Raw genomic sequence first — 23,721 nt, forward strand, 5'->3', positions numbered from 1 at the left:
ATTCAGCTTCAAGTTTTGTTTGGCCAGAACTTTCGGAGAATGTGGCGAGGGTCTCCAAGATAGGTCCCAGGAGCGTCAACACCTTACTGACCGCATTTGACCGTGAGCTCCACCGCACATCACAGCATCTCTCCAGCTCCAGTGGTTTTTGCCCTGGTCGCATCTCTTTTTGAATGTCCAGAAATTTGGCGTGTCTGTGCGCCCCAGTCATGAAGTTGTGCAAGCTGTTTATAATATCGAAAAATGTTGAAATGCCAGGAGACACTTTAGCTGCTGTGCACAGGACAAGGTTAAGTCGATGTGAGTTACAATGTACATATAAAGCGTGGGGAAACGTCTTCCTCAGTATCACATGTACCCCTCCTCTGTTCCCCGACATGACTGATGCGCCATCAAACCCAAATCCGACGCACAGGCCCGGGTCCAGCTGCAACGGCTCCAGCACTTCCAAAATCTTAGCTGATATTGCCTCTGCAGTCATCTTGTCCGTTTCCACAAATCCCACAGCCCGTTCCTTCAATGTGCCGTTGTGCAGGTATCTGACACATACTGCCACTAGCTCTCTTTTTGACAAGTCTTTGCACTCATCTGCTAAAATCGCATAATATGTGCCCGGCTCATCATGCAAATCTGCCTTTATTTTTTTTAGAAGGAGTGATGCTGCGATTTCCAGTATTTCATTTTGTATTGAGTGGTGCAGTAGTTTACCATTCCTGGGTAATTCATCCAGTCGCCTTTTTATTTCTGGGTCATATTTGGAAACCAGCTCAAGTAATTCCAAAAAGTTACCCTTGTTTAACGCGTCTGCGTTTTCCCGATGCCCACGCAATGGGATTTCTTGTTTTGCACAGAACAGGACGAGATCTATTACCATCATGATGTGCTGTCTGTGTCTTTCAATGAAGGATTTGTCGCTGGCATCGTTGCTCATCTGGTTAATAATATTTCCCCGTCCTGGCTGGTGACTTTGCTTAAAACCATCCATCTTTCCCAGGGCTGCAGCATGTGCCCTGCTGGCTTCATGTTTGCCACAACCCTCAGATATATGTTTCCAGTCTTTGAAACCCGCATTTATGAATCTGTCTTCATAAGCTGCTTCAGGGAAATGACGACAAGTCTTACAAAACACAGCATCTCTTGAGATGCTGTACTCCAGCCACGGGAATTTGGAGTACCACCTGTCAGAAAAACTCCTAGCTTTCCCTGATATGTGTGTGGCTGGGAAGGTACGGAGTTTGGGCTGGCTTGCGGGCTCATCTATTGATGACAGGTCTAGCGGAGGTTGCTGGGGAACGGCGTTTGTTCTATGCTGCTGAACCCTGTCTCCTATAACACATAAAGCGCTATCATAAGTTAACTTACTGCCAATATTATTTTTCCCTCCAGAAAATGTACATACAGACAGCCAGACACTAACGTTAATGCAACCTGATATCAGAAATCCCACTGATGTCTGTGAGATCAGATTGCATTAACGTTAAGTTAGACTGTTAGGCTACTTGCCTTGCTGCCGGTGTGAGGGGGTGACTACGGGAGGTGATGGGGGGAGAGCTGCCGAACTGGATGGTAACTCATTTGAAGAGGCAGGAGTTTCCTCCTCTTGCTCCTCGGAGTGTTTCTTAGTAAATTTAAAAGAAAATAAACTGCTTTGCTTGGCCATTGTCAGATTTTGTCATAAAGCATCGTAAAGCTTGCCAAATCGCTCTGCTTGTCCGGCGTCTCCCGCTTAGTTACCGTTGCTAACTCATGATTGGTCAGAGGCGGCTCTGAGGCGGGAGTCCGGGACTCAGCCTGGCGGCAGGCGCCACACGTGGAGTAGAAGCCGCTGATTGGCTGAGAAGCTTTCATTCAAAGCTTTCCTCGGGATGCTTATTGGATGAACAGCTAGGATGGGTGGGCCCAGCCTAAAATGGGTGGGCCTGGGCCCACCCGGGCCCATTAGTAGCGCCGCGGCTGGTTAAGGCGTGTGTATGTAGGCCTGGATTTTGGTGTATCTAGTTTTGGCTTGTTGAACAGTAGAGGGAGCTATTTCCCCAAAGCTAACACCTCACAGTGGGATGTGAAGTGATACTCCAGGCAGAAATGCTCTGCTAGGACAGGCCAGATTTATTCCTGAGCTAATGTTACTTGTTATTTGTGATGCAGCTGTGTGTATGTGTAAGTCTGCGGTAAGGATTTGTGTGTTCCGAGGGAAATGGAAATACTCAATATCCAGCATTACCAGAAAACCGGTTCAAAACCCTTTTAATAGACGGCAATGATACCATGATTGTATTTAACACTCGTAGAAAGTACTTTTTCTGAGCCAACATAAGTATACCTGCTAAAGAGTTATACGAATAATGTTCTCTGCAGTTCCATCTTATCTCGAGTGTGGTTTCAGGCAGAAAAGTCAATACTAATCGAGTATGTCAGTAGTTAAGAGAAGGAAAAAACCTCCCAGGCATTGAGAGCCAATCATAGTTCAGATATATCCGGATGCTCTGACCTGACAGTGCACTAATTAGTGTGGACACATTACAGGTAGAAGAACTGTCCAAAATAGTCCTTTAGGGGGCTGGGTTTTTTTGACAGCCAGGCAGTTATCAATTACACGGTCATTTTCTGCATCGTATCTCCTTTCAAGGAAGTGTCATAGTTCTAGTGTTGAACACCTTACAACACATTTATTTTAATATAATTGAAAATCTTTATTTAGTGGGATATTCAGGTATTCGTTCTGTCTGACAAGTTATACCAATGTGCCTACCAGACGGGAGCTAAATAATGTAAGTGGTATAATTTGAAGTTCTCTTGTTTTGATGGTGGAGGAGTAAGAACATCCCAAAACAATGCATCAATCATGGAGTTTGATTCATTCTCGAGCCAAAGAATCAACAAAGGAGCCAGTCACTCATCATTACTAACCCAGTAAATGTCATGGTGTTAAACTAAAAAGGGGAATGTATACTGTACATTTCATATTCTCAGGGTATAATTTGTGTAGCGAACATCAGTGTATAGCTTTGATCGGCCCTGGTAAAAAAGTGAAAATTACATTTCTATAGTGCATTACCAGTGGTAAAAACAAGCGTTTCCCCCTTTAATCCCATAGACAGTCGACTCTTCTATACTGTAACTGTTGTTTAAGCCCCACAGGCTACATATTGGCCTGTTGTTATGGAATGTGTCTCATTCAGAGTGACAGCCAAGCTGTTTCTGCTTGCCTGAGCAGGACTGTGAGGAACCCTGCAGGGCTCTGACTGTCTGTCTCTTTCTACAGGATTCCCCGATTGTTCAGGGGAAATAGTTGAATGATGCAGCCTAGCAGCCTCTAAAGGGACAATCAGTATAGTTGTTACTGCTTTTTAACAAAAAAAAAAAGTTTCCCTTGTATTCACTACCTGCTGGGATTTCTGTGTGACTGTACTGACAACTCAGTGTCCTCTTTGGCACAGGATGAGGTTTCTGGTTTGCAAGCCAAATTTATTTTACAGATTAGGTCAGAGTTACTGCAATATACTGTTGTGAGGCAAGTTCTTTTTCAAATACTTTGATAGTCACTCATAAATAACGGCCAACTACATAGATGAATTTCATTTTACTGGAGATGACCACTTAGATACACTTTTATGCAGGCGTTGAGTACACGGCGTGGTACAATTAAAGGTGGAGTCAGTGATTCTGTAGAATGCTTGTTATCAAAATCACTTTTTATCAAAATCAGTGTCACCTGTCCGTTCTGTGTGTGAGATAAAAACTAAATCTGGAGTTAATGCACAGCGTAGGCTCTGTAAATCGACATTGTTGCTAGCTATAGTGTCTCCCATTTGTTTACATACCCTTTGTTAACATACACGTTTACAGAGCCTAGGCTGTGTATGCCCACACCAATGCACCAACGTGTTGTTCAGTGTTGTAATAAGTCTGAATCCACTCACGCACTTGTTATCTTGTCTGCAGCTCTTCCATAGAAAAACCGCATTCAATGAACTCATACAGTCTAGGTTTACAAAAAGCCATCGTGTCTGAACGAGAGGCACTTACGCTGCAGGCAAGTGTTTCTCACACACAGTGCGCTCCTGCAGGCCACTAAAGCACCGTGGTAAGGCTCTATTTGTGGGAAACTGGACCCCTTCTCCCTCCTAATCTGATAGCTGTGACCCTATGACCCGCATTCACTTAGCCAACCCCCCACCTCTCATTCCCTGGCTGTCCCACAAAGTCTGTGACATGCATTCACTGCTTGGAGATCTTAGAGATGTTAAGGGGGAAGATGTCATTTGAATTAGGCTCTTTCATACCGACATGCAGTTTGTCCTGTGTAGCGTGGCAGTATAGAAGAACCATACTGTATATATGTTTGAGTATAAACCTACCGCCTGCCACCAAGTTGAATTAAGTTATATCCTTATAAAATCCATGCACACTGCTAATTGTGCAGGACTCAAATGTTGTTTTCGGAGGTCCGACACAAACGCTGTATAAGAGATATATATACAGTAAGTGAATGCAAATTTAGCTTGAAAGCCATTGAATAGTCCCTTTACAGCGATTCACCACTCCGTTGCAACCTGTTGCTCAGGGATACGGGGTCACATGAGAAAAGTTTTTATTTTTGCGAACGGGGAAAACACAGCGAGGGAGCGGACGCGCAGTGGTGAAGTTTATTAGCGGATTGTCTTACAGGCATTTCCTCATGTGTTTTGTTTCCACGGTTGGTTCGATTTGAGCCGAGTTAGTTTACACTGCTGCTCAACTGTGACATGCTGTAATGCTGCAGCTCAGACAGGGGAGTGTGTGTGTGTGTGTGTGTGTGTGTGTGTGTGTGTGTGTGTGTGTGTGTGTGTGTGTCCGCGTGTATATGTGTGTGTGTGTGTGTGTGTGGGGGGGGGGTGTTCAGCCATATGTTCACTAGTCTTTTAGGGTTTTTCTGTTTACACTGCTGTTCAGCTGTGACTGGCTGTGCGAATGCAGCCCACGTTTGTTTGTGCGTTTGTGCACATGTACTTCAACCGTATGTGGGCTTGCTTGCTGTGTGCAGAGTGTGTGAGGATATCCTAATCTGTGTGTGTGTGTGTGTGTGTGTGTGTGTCATTCAAAACGCCTAGCTCTCTGGCATGTTAATGCTTGTACAACGGCTGAGAAGGTCACTACACTATGACTCACAGCGAGAGGTCACGACCCCCACTTGCTGAAATAACATGAGTGAAGATGCGGGGAGGGCTGCCAAAAGGCCCCAGTACTGCCCGAGGGGCTACAGAGAATAGACCCTCACGTTTTAGTATTGTCAACCTGTGCTGTAACACGCGTCCCCTTTCATGACTCTGTTTGTATACAGCAGTTACACTTCAGGGCAAAATGACTTGCGGTTACAAGTTGCAGCCTATCAAGCCTTTGAATGACAAAGATGCAAAACTCGGAATGCATTTGAAAGATGTTCGAGAAGTGACTGTTAAAGTGTTACATTTAAATATATGCAAGTAGGCAATGGTTAACTTGTGAATCGCCACTGAAACCCTCTTTCCATTGCCAGTTTAGTAAGAGACCGTGTTACGTATTATGCCCTAGTATTATTCAATCATTCACAAAAAGCTATATTTAGCACGGATGAAATTGGCATACCGCATATGAAATTCAATATCTGACGGACACTCAGTATGTCATAAAACACCGCCGTGCAGTGATGGATAATTGGACGCCTTTGGCCCCTTGGTGGATTCAGTTCAGCAGGTTTTTTGTTGGTGTTGTAATTAGTCGATCATTCATCCTCCCATTGATGGTCTCAGCCCCTCAGACTCATTCCTGGGCTTAGGTTTCACGCTTTTGTCTGCGCTGCTGTGCGGACAGACACTGGGGAGGCCTGGAATTTTCAGTTCATCCCCCTTGCTCAAACGTCTCGTAGATTTCAGAAGGTGACAGACATCACAGAAATGTATTGGGAAGGAAGGTTATTTATAGAATATAGTATATGTGATTGAATTTTAACAATTTATTGTAAGAATGTTAAGTTGACATCTTTTTGTAAAGACTGAGTACTTTTAGATTATATTTAATAGGATGTGATACTTCTGCCTCTAGTTGTGGACTTTTCGGGTCACTTAGTATTGAGCCATGGAGATTGTTTTTTTTAAATTAGTGTTAAACGCTGCTAAGCTTTTTACCACCCGATGCAGGTGAAGTGAATTGTGTCAGTTGTGTCAAAAGCCACACCATTTTATTTTTCATTTTTTTGTCATTTGGGCAACCTGACCTGAATGACCCTTTAGATCCCTGCTGAGTGTACGCTCATCTGTCAGGTGGAAGCAGTTTGACAGTAGGTGAGCATCATGTGATATGGGTTCAAGAGAAGTTCTCAAACTCCCGTAAAGTATGCACACAAATGCAATTCTGTTCAACTATAGGTGATGTTCAACTATTACTACATATATTAATTCTCCTCTTTCAAATGTGTCTCATGTGTGCATATCATTCAAATTGGTTACAGATATCAATCCCGTTTTTACAAATATTTTATCATTGTTTCATAGACAACAATTGGCCAACGATATTTTATTGTTAGTCCCACCAAGAAGCATTTATTTGGGGGGGGGGGGGTTATCCGACCTTGCAAAGCAGAGGTGATACATTATTTTGTCCTTTCTCCCTTTGGTCTTCAATGCACAGTGCAGTGTAAACATTAGCTATTCTTACTGTAATTACCTGTTCCAATTACAACTGCCTGAACTATTCTGTCTGTGTTGTCATTACTCTAGCAGCCTGTACTCTATACGGGCAAAGCTTACAGGCATGTTGAAAAAGACGGGCACAGACTATTGACAAAGTTCAAGCTATGTTGATGGTGTGATACATGCAGATTACCTGTGTTGAAACAAAACTGTCACTCCAAAAGTGCAAATGTACCACCTTCATGAAGTGCAATGTATTGTTTTCTTTGTCACATTTTTCCATAAATAAGTCAGACCATTTCCTAGTTGTAAGGTGACAGGGTGTAAGCTAAGCCACCCAAGTCTTTTGGCAAGTGTCCCATTTTTGAAGTGTGTAGGAACATTTCCAAACCCATCCAAATCTGGTATCTTTCACTGTCATACAACAGCATCTTGAGGCCAATCTATTGCTGCCTTTGGAATGACAACACTTTGTCGGATAATTTCTTACCTCTGCATGGATTATGTAAGTCTTCATTATTTTCTTAAAATAATAATAAAATTATAGAAAAAAGAGCCAATTAGACTCTGCACAGGAGATGGAAAGTATAGAACAATAAAAGCTTAGAAATTGTGTGATTTTTGCAACAATTCTGCAGCTATCGTCATAAACTCTGCCACTGTTAAGCCACAGTGTGTAAACTGAGAGTGACCCTTTCCCTTCAGAACCGATCTGCTATTAAGTTTTTGTTCCCAAACTGTAATGCAATGAACCATAACATTCCATTAGAGGGCAGAGCTGATGTTAAAGGCTAATCATTACCTATCACATGACAAGAGTTTATTACTCTTTGGGTCCATTAACCAAGACCCTACTATACACATTGTATTTATTTTTGGTTAACCGACTACCTTGTGGGAAAGGTTTCCTTGTGTCTGGGCAATATATATCAGCAGTCCACTTTTCATGTTTCCTGGAACTTGTCCTGATGGCCACATTCTTGCACAGCATTGCTTGAATGTCTCGATACACATTATTTACTTTCCCACCAGAAGTTGCCATTCTTCATATTTTTTTCTTAAGTGACTGCTATAATTAAATTGTCTCTTATTGACAGTTTTAGAGTGAACAATTACCTGGATGAGAGTGTAAACGTCCTCTTGCCCCGAGGGTCAACTAATCTACAATCACTCTAATCATGCTACAACAAGCCTCTTCGAATTGTTCTCGTGAACTTTGTATAGAAAGCGTTTTCCTTTCTTGTAGAAGCATTTCTTTTAAATAAATCATTGTATTGGCAAAAGTTTTGGTTCCTTCAAAGAAGAAATGTTCTTGTCAGTAAAGGTCAGACAGACACAAGCCTAAGATAATCACAGTCCCTTATTCATGTTTGCCCAAAAGGAAGATGCTTTTCATATGACTACACACAAGTTTTTCTTTCATTGAAATTTTGATCAGGGCAAAAAGTGCAAAAATAGCATGGCCTTGTGATAAATAAGTGTGCTTCATTGTATAACTTTATACTAACAGGTCACAGTTAACTAACAGTGTGCAGGGACATAATGTTCTGGTTCAGCCAAGCTAAATGAAGAACATATTCCCTTAAGTAATACCTTAAACTTGACACTAAAGTTTGACCAAATTGTCAATGGCAGGAGTGTGTGCGGACTGAATTCTTGTGTAGTGCTTTTGAATTTTGTTGTTAAGATTTTTAACATTTATCCCATTAAATTATATAATTACTGTGATAATACAATATATTTTAGAATATTGCTATGGAATGATACTAATTTAATCCAATATAACTCCTAATCTATCAAACCGTCACTGCAAAATAGCATTAAGTTTGTTTTGTTGAGAACTGAAAATCAGAAAATCACACACATGACAACGTTTGCTTCCACTGTAGTTTCACAGTTTGCCGTTTGTAAAGACAGATCTGTAGTTGTCTTATTATCATGTTTTAACAAAAAGAAACGAGCCAAGTGGAACTAATTGCTATTCTCCGTAAAACACTGAAAGCATCAGCATTGTAGACTGAAAGGCAAGGCTGCCGTAATTCTAAGGTATCAGTCAGCAGGAGGGATCACTTTTCATTGCATTGACAAAGGGAGATGGAGGGGAAGGAGGAGTTAGGGGAAATAAATATTGCCAAGGCAGCCAATACGGGACACACCTCCTCCTGCTCTCCCTCTTTACTCTTTTTGAATGGGGCACTCCTCTTCACTTTTCCTCTCTACCCAGTGGAGTGTGTGTGTGTGGAGACAGAGCTGAGAAGTGTGTGTGAGGAGATAGTGGCTGTGTGGACATGACATAGTGCACTCTGGGGAGGCTGATCTTTAAGCGGGTGGATGTGGTTAAGACTTGACACTCTGCCTAAGATGAGGGCACATTTAGGACTTTTCTTTTTATTGGCCCTTTGGGTGGTCCAGTCTGATGCATGGTTATGGAACCCCTGGTCTAGTTCTTTGACCACAACTTTGGCCCCAACATTGGACCATGAAGGGTATGGCAGTCCAGCAGGGAGTGGAGAACCCCCGTCAGAGGGTACTGCAAGGTTTGGAGCGGATATTATTGATGAAGGACATGGGATCCAAAAGGCTGTGGAGACTAAGGATGACACCACTGACACTCCTCGACTTACCACATTGATACATACAACACAAAGGAACAATGAACGTGCCTCAGAAAAAGGAACTGCAGGGATTTCTACAAGAATACGTCAATCTGGTAATGGTACATCTTCACTAAGTAGTATGGGTTCTAGAGGATCTGATCATTTAAAGTTTACAGAAAATGTATCAGGACTTGGATCTAGGCTTGAGTCTGAATTGGCATCAGACACTGGGTCAGGTCTTTGGCCTGGCTCTGAATTTGGGTCTAAATCTGCAACAGAATCCGAAACTAGCTGGGGACCTGGCTTTGAAACACAGGGGTTTACAGAAGAAAACCAACAAGGTGCAGTTAATGGAAGGTTAGATAGTGGAGACAGTAGATTGTCCAAAACAAATGATCTAAAATTGAAGTTTCCAAACAGTACCTGGGTCTCTCGTAACATAACAGATGAGGGTAATCTTGCAAGCACAAAATCTGAGCCAAATATTGATTTTTCTGTCGGAAACCCCAAATATACTAATGGAAATAAAACAATGAACAGTAGCTCTAGCTGGAATGAGAATGCCTTTAAATTGACAAAGCATTCTCTAGAAAACTCTACCCCAGAAGATTTACTAACCACAAGTGTAGGCTACGACTCTGTAGACATCCCCCAGGTAACTAAGGACAACCAAATAGTAGAAGTTACTCAGTTACCAGCTAGTGAAACAACAGCTAACCATGAAGCCTTACTCAACCCAGTGTCACAGACTACACTATGTTCATTTGATAGCCAGGAATCTTCTACAACCCAAACACAAACTAATGCCCCCAATATTGTAATTGCTGAAACACAAACAGCCAGCAACAAACCAGATGCTACCTTAATAACAACAGCAACACCACTTAGTGATCATGAGCCTAGCCAAGCAACTTTTAGTAGCCAGACAGCTGTAGGTAGGTGTTCACCAACTGACAGCCACACAGAAGGAGATAAATCAGCACCGGTCGTAGAATCCCCACAATGCTTCTTGTTAGATACTGCTCTTCCTTTCTGCTCCTCCATGGTTGGGGAAAGGTTTGTTTTGCCCAATTATCTCAACCAGAGCAGTGTTGATGAAATCCACGTACTCCTAAATGAATGGGCATGGCTGTTGAGGTCACATTGCCACCATAGTTTGGAGTGGTTTTTCTGCCTTCTCTTGGTACCAAAGTGCGGCTCTCTGGTCCCGCTACCGGTGTTGCCTTGCCGGAGTTTCTGCGAAGTCTTGCGGGACAGTTGCTGGACACTCCTGGATGAGGGACGCCTCCCTGTGGAGTGCCATACTCTACCAGACGAGGATGAGGATGATGGGTATCAGTGCTTATCAGTTAGTAACCAGAAAGGTAATCGCTGGTTCAAAATAATCCTAATTTGGATCGATTTTGAACCAGCTTTCAATATCCCTACTCCCAAATTTGTCTGGTTGTTCCACCCGCTACCCAATACCCACCCACAAAGTTGACTCACATCCCTTTAAACATTTCCAAAAAGTTTAACTGTCTTATTTCCCACAGCAAAATAATTTAAGGAAAAAATAAGCATGTTTGTTAGTCCTGTTGTTTAAAGGAAGTCCTGGATACAGCCTAACAAGCATGGAGACAGAATTCCTGACAGTGTTGCATGTCTATGTTTCCCTTGTCTTTTGAAATGCATGTGACTTACTACTTGAAGGTCATTTCCACAACACACACTCCACACATCCACTCTACATATCTACATAGTCCAGTCAGTATTTCCTCTGAAACACTACTGTATATACTGTGTATTGTATCCTGCAAAGCATCAACAGATGAAGGTCCATAGTGTTTAATGTGTCTAGCAAACTTCAAGCATGACATGCCACAACATAGGGGGACATGACAGTACATGTGTCTTTCAGTACTATATCACTAATCAATTTACCATTTTTTCTGCTTAGGCATGTTTGAATTTTTCCTTGTAGTAATTAGACAATTGTAGCTGAGTTTACTTTGTCTATTAGCCTAAATAGATCTTCATAATACTATCTCCTATAAACAATATATGCATGAAATATTGAATTTATTTATGACATCTAGAATTGCATGTCTCCTTTGACAGCAAGTGGCTTGCAGTCAGCTTGATTTGCATTGTTCTGTCCAGAAATTATTAGATTAGTTTATCATGCATGGGAAACAGTCATCATTGCATCAGTGGTTTTGAGTGGGATGCTAATTTGTACATCTATGCTAGACAAAGTGTTTGCTGACTGGAAAGTCAGTGTTCTCAGGTAACTGCTGAAATCTGATATAGAGTTGTGTGCATGATATACAGGAGGTTTGAGTATCACGGGTTTGTAATTACTGTGTCAAAATGAATTTGGATTAAATATAGCAAGTCAAAAACCCGAAAATTGCTTTTTCAACCAGTCATTTTTAAGCCGAAAGGTTACATCAGCAAGGTTATACAAATTCCACTTAATTAGTCAATAAACAGTAGTTTTTGGTTTGATTGATTGATTTTAGAATCACACAAATGAATAGGATGAGTTTGCATTTCATTATCTTCTCCAGGACTACGTAAAGTACACTGTGTGCCTCTGTTGACCAAAGAAAAACGATAGAGAAAATGATTCAGATGTTTATTGCTACTAGAGAGTGCAGATTCATGGGAGGACATTCTTTATTCTTAGTTTTGTATCAAACAATCTTTGATGAGAACTGATTCTGTGAGAAAGCTGCGCCTCAAGTTATTAACGGTTCAAAGCCTAACACCTTTACTCTGCTACTGTCCTGCCACCCTCTCTTAGTTCGTATCACTGGGTTTTTTTGGACAGTCTTTTTACAGCTTTGCTATCTTCCTGACAGCCTGCCTCAGTGACAGACATGAGTGGACAAGATGTCTCTGTTTCCAGGACTAAGTGAAGCATCTGGGCTCAAATAGATTTGATTTCAAATTGTATTTTTTTAACCTTCTATGTGTTAGTATTCACAACTGTCTGTCTTTCTATATCAGGCGGGTCAGGTTTAAAGAGGGGGTCAGAGTTCCATGTTGTTTTGTTGTAAATGTAAATTGTAATGTAAGCTTTTCTGGCCCTTACTGCATAGCTTCACTGTTGTCTGAAGTGTTACCAAGAAAAAATACATTAACTCAATATTTGTGTTTGGGAAAGCTAAAATAAAGAATACACGATATACTGTATGAAGTGGCTTTTGACTTCACAGTTTGCCATCTTAAAAGCCGAAGACAGCTTTTGTATGTGCTCAAGAAACTGCTTCAGTACAAAGACGTGCGTGTTGGGTATCGTCTGTAAGACCAGCCTCAGGGTATCACCTGAGCACCTTTGAGACACTCTAAATCATTCTTGGAAAGACAGAAAGCCACTGCAGTTGAGACCATCTGGTACCACTCATTCAAACACAGCAGACTTTAAAATGTACCATTGGACACCTCTTGTTGTGGTAATGATTGAGATGGAAGACTGAGACTGAAGAGATTTGATGTAATACATTACTTTGCTATTGACTTACTTCTGTCCATGTGAGGTCTCTTTGCCCCCAAATAATGAAGATCAATGATATACTTTAAAGTCAGTTTGACTTGACATGTCTTATGAGCATTCTAACCCCATGATTTATATAATAAAGATAAAATCCTTGTTTTACTGCAGCTGCCAGAAGTCATACTGCTATGTGCAGGTTGGTCGGTTTTGGCTTAAAGCTGCATCTACCCTCTTACGAGTCCTTTAACCTCTGAAATGCCCTGATGAGAAGGCCTAATGTGTTGTGTCTGGGAAGTTTCACACGCCTTGCACTATCTGCAGCTGTGTGTTTGCTTGGTGTGTGGGAGGAGGGCACTCATGTTCTCCTTTTGTTTTGGACCTTAATACTACCGCTTTCCTATCATTTTACTATGACCTGTCAAGGAAGGAATGTCTCCTGATATACTTACATTTTTTTTCTGAGATGAAATTGAAGTTCAGGGCCAACGGCATGGTGCAAAAACCACTATGGGACTGTTTATTTATAACAGTTGTATCTAGCCTATGGATAGTGTATGTTGGAGAAGATTGATACTGTGGGAAGATTGAAGAGATATCATTGTATGCATGAAATCTGTTTAAGAAATCTGTCAGACGTCAGCCTTTTACTACAGGGGGGCCTACCCCTGTGGTAAAACAGGATTGTTAGGGCACAATAGCCCTTTTAATGATGTTTTTCCATGGTTACCAGTCTCCTGCCTGAAAGATGAGCAGTCATTCATATCAGGGTCTAGGGGTCAACTGCAATTTATTTGGGTTAGTTCTTGACGGTAAAATTATATCCATGAGAAACTCTATTACTCCATTACTGTCAGTTTAGGCTGTTCAAATGGAATGAAATAAAAGCATGCCCCTTGACACCCCTGTGGTGGTCTGAAAACATGAAAAGGATGTGTTCCTTTCTAGGAAACACACTGCTCTTTGGGCGGCATCTGAATGTCTGTGTACATGTAGTCTGGGTTTTGTGTGGTGTCCACCCTTTTGGTGGCCGTGACACTGATTTGTAGCACCATGCTTCCATTGAGCCAAGATGGATATTGTATCTCTTGACAGTAGGGCCCAAAGTCTGGCTCCATTTCTCCAGTGTGCTTCTTGCCAGGGAATCATTTTGAGTTGGCTCTCAAGGGGGGGGGGGTTCCAATTATGGGCACAGTGGAGTCTGACTTTGCTGCCAGCAACTCATTGCCCCCCCCCACTGGTTTCTGATGCATTTGTACAAAACGAGAACTGATGAGGCAGTGTTGCATAGCACAGCGCTGAGACACATGGAAGTCTCTCGCTGGATATCAGCCCAATTTTGACACCTTAAAAAAAGTTCAACATTTTCTTGAGGATAGCTGCAGTTTTTTTTCAGCATCTTAGTTTTCCACTGTGCCTCTGTGAATGTCATATCCGCTATTTTTCTTCCATGGTTCCAAAGGCAAGGGGTTTGTTTACACCCTACATGTTGCCTCAAAGTCGTTAACAGTAGAGCACTTAAACCGTATCGTATTACTTCTTCCCCAAAGAGTAAAGGGCACAGGTTGGGCCCATCTTCCCTTTTTGTGGTTTGAGAAGTACAGCTCAGTCTTCCGGGGGGCGAGCCAACATGAAATGTGCTTCCTGGCTTATGATGTGGTTTTTGGTTAAATATCTCTTTCCAAGCGTTCTACATCATCCATCAGGTAAAAGATACAGCAGAAAATTTCCCAGCGCTTCAAAGAACATTTTTTTGGCACAACGCATGGTGTTGACATACCTTACACTTTGATATTGAAAACATCCTGTGTTCATTTTTAGTTTAAGTTATAGACACACTAGATCATACACCATGCAATGTAACATGTGGTATATGTGACTAATACTGTTCTGTTGTCTTAGTTTTGATAGTATGTAAGTTCCATTAAGTCATCACATTACCATATCTCCTGGGTTAAGATAAGACTCATACAGCTTTCTTGTGTGTTAATGGCACCTGTGTGTGTGTGTATCAGCAGCAAAGTGGACATTTAAAGCTAAAATGCATTTGTTATATCAAAACAAATCTCACACAGTATTTAATATTGTTATATACAATTGATCACACCAAGAACCTTAAGATCAACCATCAATCATGGCATAGTACTTTTCATGTACCATAGCATAGGTGAACCCTGACAATCCAAACATAGGCTCAGCTCCCACCACTGACCAGCTTTCTTACTGAGTGAATGTATGGAAATCATTGCCCTTTTCAGCAGGCCTCAGGGGATGTTTTAAACGGTGATGTAGTCAGTAAAACCACAAGGTTCTTGGGACTCCCCAGATGGTCGAATAGTTTCCCATGGAATTATAAGGGATCCTGAGCTTTATATATAGTCTTACACTGTACAGCTTTATCAACAGGGTCTGGTACCCCATCCAGGAATGTTAGGGAATGAAAAAGAACCAGCGTTCCTGCTCAGTTTAAGCGGCCTTCTTGACAAAACAAACTGGCACCATAAATCCCAGCACCACTCCATTCATCAACAGTCCTTCTCTATGCCCCGATTGGCCTTGAAGCTGTCATTGGTTAACAAAAAGCTTTTTGGAAAAACCTGAATTGAAATTGCACTTAAAATGCTAATGGTGAACCTTTTGTACACCCAACAATTTTTGATCTCTCGAGGAGGAAAGACTGGCCGGCCCTTTGCTGACAATGCTGGCACATTGACCGGACTTCAGCAAAAGCATTCCTTTGCGAGCTGAAAGAAGGGTCAACCTTTTTCATCTACTTAAGATCTGGTAATGAAGTTGTCTATATTTACAGTTCCAAGCTTTCCCTTTTACTCAGCTGGCATAAGACACCATTGGCTTGGGATACTTCATTAGATTCATAGTAAATAGTGTTAATTTTTTGCATTTTGGTGTTTGATCACCAAATGTTTGATCATCTGGTCCCGATAGCTGTTTATAATCTGTCAGTCCTAAAGAGTGGACATCTGGTTGTTTTCAGTGATGACTTATATAGGTGAGTTGTTTCACTAATGAGGGTTTTGGAAAGCTCATAATACAAAGTGAAGTCTACTATCCATTTGGTTAAAGCACAAGGAAATGAAATGTTTAAAGTCGAGGCGAGATATATCTCTTTGCGAGATATTTGCCTCATATTTCAAATGTTAACATACTTTGAAGTTGTATCTGCAGACCAATCAATGTATTCATTATGACCAGTCACTTAGTACACTCAACAACACATTGCATGTATCTTGCAAAAGACTGAAGAAGGTAAATGGCAGAGACATTTAGTTCTTCCTTTCAGTACAGACATTTTGCACATGATGTCATTTGGAGCAAAATCACTCATCATTTACTACGGCTCATGATAATTGCTCAGTCATGGAGTGTTTTTTGATTTAAAGATAGCTCCCTTGTTAGATTAAGCACCTGTAGCAGCACGATTGCAAATTAAAATGACGTGCTGCTTTCCCACATGATGGATCACACCGCTAGATTACTACAAAGCTTTGCTATTTCCAGCCCCACACTTTGGCAGAGATTGTGCTCATCAATGGGAGAGGCAGCTTCAGACGTGTGAGCACAAGCCCGCTGTAGACACCCTTGAGCTTTCTCATTCTGAGTAAACATCTGGCCTGGCCCGGGTGCAAATGACATTTCTTTGTTATCTGCCAATCGTGCAGTAGTCGAGGACATGCAGTTTACTTAAGGTGTTGTGAACATGGGACTCTGTGTCTGTCTGCGTCGGTCGTTTCAAGGTTGACATTGTGTGATTGAGTTATCAAATGTCTCTTTAATATGCCAAGCTCTTGTTGGTCTCAGGACTGTAACATTTAGAAAGCATTAACAAGGTTTTATCAAGCTAAATAATATTGTAGCAACATTTGCTGTGTATTTTATATGTAAATATTCTATATAGAGATATCCACCTATTAAACACATTTGTATGCTAATACATGCCACATTGGCTATAGGATGTCATTTTCACAGTCGACTAATAGGGCATCTAACAAAACCATTTTTTTTTTTTTACATTTGTGCGATTTCAGATTTGGTTGGTATTCCTGGTACATTTTGTACATGCATGGCACTGGGCGGAAATGCATAATCAACACTGGAAAGTATTTTATTTTTATTGCTGTCTTTCTCCGGCTTGACTGACTTCTCTGTTAGCTGAGATTCAGATGAAAGCGTCCTTAGTTCCCAGACAGCATGCAGACACAGTCACACTGGTGTTTATGGTTGTACGGCCGGAGAGCGGTGGTCCCCGGGTTCAGCCAAACACCTCATGTGTTTAAGCCTCTCCACAAAGCCAACTGCAAGACCCCGCTGCTCTCCGGCACTCTGTCCGGTGGGGGGGCTTTGAACCAGGCAATGCAGCTCGCACATTAGTCACCAGGTGGTAAACCAAAGAATGTCTTCAAAGAAAACTATACGTCAAGTGTTCTCCCAAAACAGTGATTTTTACTTTGACGGGAGGAAACGTTATTTTGGATCAAAGCAGCAAAGGTTTTTCGTCTCATGTTTGATGCTAGTAAAGCAAAATGGACATAAAAAGCAAACTCTCCATCAAGTATGTGAATGACCCTTGTGTATTTCCTAAAAGCCTCCAATTATTATGCACTGACCTCTCCAGAGTCACCCAGGGTGATGCAAGAGTGAGCGAAGTTATGCAGGAGGCCCAGCTGTTGGTCCCTGCATGCCCCGGAGCAGTGACATTTAGCAGATGTCACACGGGTTGGAAAGAGTTTTATGCTTTTTTCTTGTGGGTCTCTTCTGGTATGTGACACATAGAAAACCATCTTTACCCCAGTGACCTCACAGCAGGTTGATCTGTGGGTCAAATGAGAGAAAGTGCTGTTTTTAAATGCATAATGTTTTGGTATATTACTATTTGAATTTTTCTTTATTTAACCTCGAAAGATCAATTGAGGGGTGACCCTCTTTTACAATGACGTTGAGTTATTACAAATGCACAATATACAATATGAATATTTATGGAATCTTCTCTGGCAATCCTGCTGTAGAGTTTTGCAGACAGCACACTTACTGACTATAGCTGTGCGTGTGTAGCGGACACATATGGACTCATTTTAGAGCAAGTTTTTTTTTGTACTGAAACACTTTAATAGCTAAATCAATCAACTTTCAAGTCACATCCTCATGTACTGTATCTTCTGAACTAGACCTTTGGATCTCCGTTCATTTCAAGATGTGTCATTTTAGCTGGTCTGGTTTTTTGAATATGCTGTAGACCTTACAGTGTCTGCTAAAGTCATCATCTTTTTTTCTCCTCAGTCTCATACGGTCTGTACTTTGTCTTTTTTTGAGCCGCGATCGCTTTCCATGTTTCGTATTGCATTTTTTATAACTTTGCGTTTACTTTTCAGGACATGTGTTAACGCTCTTACATTTGCTCTCACTTCTGAAAGAAAAAGAAGAAAGTCACTGACTATCACGCTGTGCTTTTTCTGTCAGAGACCTATGCAAGTAACAACCTGCATCCATCAGGCACATTCACTCTAAGTCAACCCCCCAACAAGCCCTTATAGAGCTTGGTCTAACAATTTTAACTTGCCATGCAGCCCTCCCTTCTCACATGCCTTACAGTATATTGTATTAGGGATGCACCGATGTATCGGCGGGACATAGCCCTACCACCTGACATCCGCCAATGGCAGAAGCTGATGGTGAATCTGTTTTTTTTTTCATTAATTTTGCACTACCTTACGGTTGTGTTAATTGGTCATACGGGTGAAGTTGGCGGGGACTCCTGCATACCAAGACGCAAGTTAGTGTTATCAAAAGGGTTCAATATTTTTTACGAGAAAATTCACCCATGTACCTGGCAATCCACATCGGCAAAATCTAAATCCTACACATCGGTATCGGCAATCGGTGCATCCCTAATATTTCACCCATACCATATCCTCACATGCTTTTTTTCTCCCGCCCCCCTTTCTAGAAGACAGTGGCGTCTCCCTACTGCAGCTGATCGGGGACCCTCCTCCCGATGACATCGTCTGGGAAAACGGTTTCGACAACGCCTCCGGCTACGTGTTCGGCCCCGACTCCAACACCGGCCAGCTGGCCCGCGCCCACCTGCCCAACCCCTTCTACAGGGACTTCTCCCTCATCTTCAACCTCAAACCCACCTCAGAGCGCGGCGGCATCGTCTTCTCCATCACCGATGCCTCTCAGAAGATCATGTACGTGGGCGTCAAGCTGTCGGCGGTGCAGTTCGGCAAACAGAGCGTCATCCTGTACTACACGGAGCCCGACTCGGAGCAGTCCTACGAGGCGGCCAGGTTCCAGGTTCCCTCCATGAAGAATACCTGGACTCGTTTCGCCATCGCCGTGATGGACGAGAAGGTGAAGTTCTACCTGAACTGTGACACGGACCCCCAGGTGACGCGCATCGAGAGGTCGCCCGACGACATGGAGCTGGAGGCCGGGGCCGGGGTCTTTGTGGGCCAGGCCGGAGGGGCCGATCCAGAGAAGTTCCTGGTGTGTACACAAGCTTTTCGTCTGTTATGAACCAAACAATATTAACACAGCCTTGGATTCAGGAAATGAAACCCAACGAAGGCTTGTTATGATGATGTTATGAGGAATGTTGAATGTTGTTTCAAGGTGAGACACTGCGGGTCAATAGGGTAAAAACATAAACGTACAGATATAATAGTGAAACTTTGCCAGTTGATTACTTACATTAAAACGATTATTTTTCAGAAATGTTTGAATAGGTATGCAAAATATTTATTTCATTTTGACAACTTATTAGGTTCCATATGTTTTACTGCACATATTTTGAATACAGCTTTTTTCCATTTAATAAATCAAAAATACCATGTAAAGGTCTTAAAATATACATTTTCGGGCTGTTTTTAAGACCAACATGTACTGTGTCATAAATCAGACAATTAGCAATATCTTAGCAAATCCTTCTTTAATAACCTTCAGAATAGTGCTGCTAAGAATGATTATGGGTAGTTTAGATGAAGAAAGTGCTTTAGAAGTTGACATTTTTGGTACTGAAAAAAATTATAATATTGAGATTCAGTAAACACTGGTTTTATAGGAGAAAAACAGATGCAAACAGACAAGGTTTAGTAACATAACCACCTGAATAATACTTTCTTGTTTTAGTGTGTGACGAATGCATAGCTCACACTCCCAAACTATTTTTTTTAGACAGGACTAAATGCTGTGTGAAATTTCAGGAAAGTACAGGAAAGTGTTTTGATTTTCCATAGTCAGTCACATGAACCATCCTGGCTGAATGACTCATATGATTTGATTGCTTAAATTGGCTAACTCTACACCAGAACATTAATGTTGTTACCTCGCCATCTGTTTGAGCGTATTCTCTTACTAATTGGAAGACCTCACAGTTTGGATGTAATTAACGGCGGTCATTTGACTGCTGTAAATGCCAACTGTTGACCTCAGCTGTTAAAGGGTTCACCCCATGGCTACCTGCTTGGACAAAACAGCCGTACTATGACAAATATTTGTACAACCTGCTTCTGTGCATGCAAGCAAGTATTTTTAAAAGGGAAAGCATATGCAGAATGTGTACAGTACAGTATGTGAGCATTCAAACAATCAGTTTGGAGTTACTGACTGAATGTCGTTCAAATGAACTTAGAAATCTATTTGTTTGACAGTTACAATCCCAGTTATAAAAGATATATTCATAGTTGATATCATTTGAAGTGACACCTGAGAATACAAGGAGATATCTTTACTTGATGCAACTTGTCTTTATTTAGCTAAAGAATTTGACACCTGAGAGGTTTTTAACGTCTTAGATGCAAGCTTTTCAGTCACCTTTTTTATGATGATTTCAGTAGAAAATGCAATATGCCAATATGCCTTGCTTGTCCTTTTACTTTTGAGTTACACTTCAATATGTCTGTGGTACTTCTTTATTTGCTGTTGTTTGCACCGGTCAGAGTTGCCTAGTACAGAGTCATGCTACTAGTACTCATTTGGACATAAACTACATCCCTGTTCTGGTAATAAGACTAAACTAAGGGCATGAAGCCAAAAAGGCTGAAGGACTCAATTTACAGGCAATCCCAGGAAATATGTCTATTCCCTTCATCTGCTGCCAAAAAGTTTAGTTTGATATTGAAATGATTAAAGGTATATTGATTCATTTATTTACATAATAAGAGAATAAAACGATGCATGTACGATAAATTACAAATGAGTGCCCCCCTCCCCATCTGGTGTTAATGGTAGCCTACTTCTTTAAACCATTTTGTGACTTTTGCTACACAGTTTAATTTTAGCATTTTTTACTTAGCCATGTTCCTTCTATCAGGAGACTTATTGGCCATGTAATAAGCTGACCCTAGAATGGCCCTGCTATGCTAAGAGAGGTCTTGTGAATTTAATTTCTCTAATCAAACCGAGACCTGGCGAGCTCCCAGTCATCAAAATATTTTCATTATGTTTTTAATAAAGTGGGCAGTCCATTCTCAATGGGATCTGTTAAATGGATGTCCCTTTAAACTTTTGGATAACTCACTGGCGAAAACTCTCGCAGTGACAGTGCAGTCCTTGCATAGGCACTGTGATTTATTGTACAGATCTGAAGCCATTTGTTTGGGGGAAAAAAAAGACCATAATACATCAAACCTTATATTGTACAAGTAACAAAGAAAAGCTGTTAAAAGCCTTTTTAGAGACAGGGGTGAAATGTCAAATAGCCTTGGTTATTTATCTTCAAAGCTCTCTTAAAAAACCCATTTGACTTTTTTCTTCCTTAGGACATAAATGTGTCCCGAAGAGTAGACTTCAAATAACTCATTCTACAGTGCTAATGGCCTTTTGATATTCGTCGAGATAGCATTGTTGCTATCGGGTGTGAGTATCCTGTGTGGGAACATGTATCAGATCCTGTGCGTGGGGACACAGATAGTGGCACTTTACAGACATCAATAGACCCCACTGATTGTGTGGACAGACAGGGGGAAATACCCTGAAGAATACATCACCAAAACACTAGCCGCGGGTTCAGAGACAAGTTCATATGTGTATGTTGAAAGTAAGGCATATTGTCCTGTATGTGTGTGAGAAGAACAAGTGCTTATTATATGTGTGCTCACCCTTTTTGTCTTGTATCAGGGAGTGATCGGTGACCTGAGGGTGGTGGGGGATCCCCGGGCTGCTGAGAGACACTGTGAGGAGGACGGAGATGACTCGGATATGGTGAGTGAGGACTTCTTCAACTTCACTTTTTGAAATACTGTAGTAGGCCATGACTTACTGTAGAAGGTACAATTCATTTCAATTCAATTCAAATCACTTCATTTGTCCCCGAGGACGGAGCAATTTAAAGGGGGCACATGTCAGTAGCTTAGTAAACACAAGACACAATCAACAAACATTACACTATCAAGCAGCAACCACGATATTCATCACACAAGTAATACTTTCTAAAGTGCTGTTTACACTCCAACAAACAAGGCCAAGCTAGTTTGCCAAACACATCAATTTGTCCATACACTAAAGACCTTTTTATTACACCAATTATTACACACTGTACTCTGTGCGTAATGCACAAGCAATACAAACACGACGGCAAGCTAAGCAGTGAAACAGGGTTCTGTTACAATGAAATGACAGTCTGAACTTACTTTTTCCATTATCATTCCCATTGCACCAACAACAACTAGGTTTAAACTAAATAACATAACTAATGAAAATGTTCTTTTGGGTGTACTGGTCGGTAGTAGTGCATTTTGTTGCCTGGCACATGCAGTTTTAGCCTCGGTATTTCAGCCCTCATGTGCATAAGATTATTATTTTAAAAGGAGTCAGCGGAGAACATAAACAAGGCAGTTGGAAACCACATTTACAACCACCTCATGGAGCTTACATTCAGTTTATCAGCTAACTAGCTACAGTTGATCAAATTGGCCAACGACAGTTCATTTCAGCATGCAGAAATATCTATCTATCTAGCCTAGCTTTAATTTTAAGCTAGCTAGTCCTAGTAAATTGTAAATGGTTGCAATTTGAATTAAACCAAAGCAAGACTCGTAATGAACATTTATTCCAACATGTTACACCACTTGTAATCAATATTAAATAAGACAGAACAGATACAACAGATAAGAATGTGACAGCGGCCATTTCCCCACTGCCTGTGACCACCCACACATAAACACAGGTGCCTCATGAGGCCACCTAACTGACCTAACTGTTATTTATTAAAACATTGCCTCTGCAGCTGTTCCTCTGTCGAAGACCACCTCAACCTGGCCCTCACTGACAGAGCATGGTTCAAGATTCTAACACGTGTTGTCGTCGATTCCTTTAGATGTAGCTTGGATTAGACGGGAAGATGGCATTCCAAGTGGAAAATGACAGGTTTCTGATTACAGGCTGTGTTTTATGTCAAACCATGAACCTCACACACAGCTGCTGTTTACCCGTATCGAGGAAACTATACAGAGAGGCTGTGATACAACAGTTTGACCAGCATTTGGTTCGTTGAGTATTCATATGCCTATGTTATATAAGTGATACATTTTAATGATGTGATAGATTTTTGTTTGCCAAGAAATCAAGCAAAGTTCATGAACTGACACACATGGTGCAACGACAGCACACACACACACACACACACACACGCATGCACACACACACACACACACACACACACACACACACACACCTCGATAAAACCAAAAAAGAACATCTTGTTGACAATAAATCCAATCTAAGCTGTGTTATTGGTCTCCTCAGGCTTCAGGGGATGGAAGTGGCGATGAGGAAAGCAGACCTTCAAGACCAGCCGTGGACAGAAACAGGCCCACGGTATAGAACCACTCTCATCTATCTCTTACTTTATTAGGACGCCTTCACAGTATTCACTTGCTGTTGTGTGTATCTCCTCATCATTGGTTTAACACACTTCATTAGAGTTATTGTGTGCTGCCCTTGTTCTCAACACTTTATATTGAAACATTATGAATTGGCCTAT

The 23,721-nt window shown here is 41.5% G+C and overlaps 1 protein-coding gene across 1 annotated transcript in view; it reads left to right on the forward strand.

Annotated features, from left to right (window-relative positions):
• Positions 1–23,721, forward strand: part of col18a1a (collagen type XVIII alpha 1 chain a) — an 84,400-nt gene that overhangs the window by 29,828 nt on the left and 30,851 nt on the right. Inside the window, exons 3-5 of the mRNA XM_080037584.1 lie at positions 18,685–19,226; positions 21,858–21,941; positions 23,484–23,555. Of these exons, the coding sequence (XP_079893710.1) occupies positions 18,685–19,226; positions 21,858–21,941; positions 23,484–23,555 (698 nt within the window). The remainder of the gene's footprint in view (positions 1–18,684; positions 19,227–21,857; positions 21,942–23,483; positions 23,556–23,721) is intronic.

This window comes from Ammodytes marinus (genome assembly GCF_949987685.1).
Source record: "Ammodytes marinus genome assembly, chromosome: 12".
NCBI classification, from domain to species: Eukaryota; Metazoa; Chordata; class Actinopteri; order Uranoscopiformes; family Ammodytidae; genus Ammodytes; species Ammodytes marinus.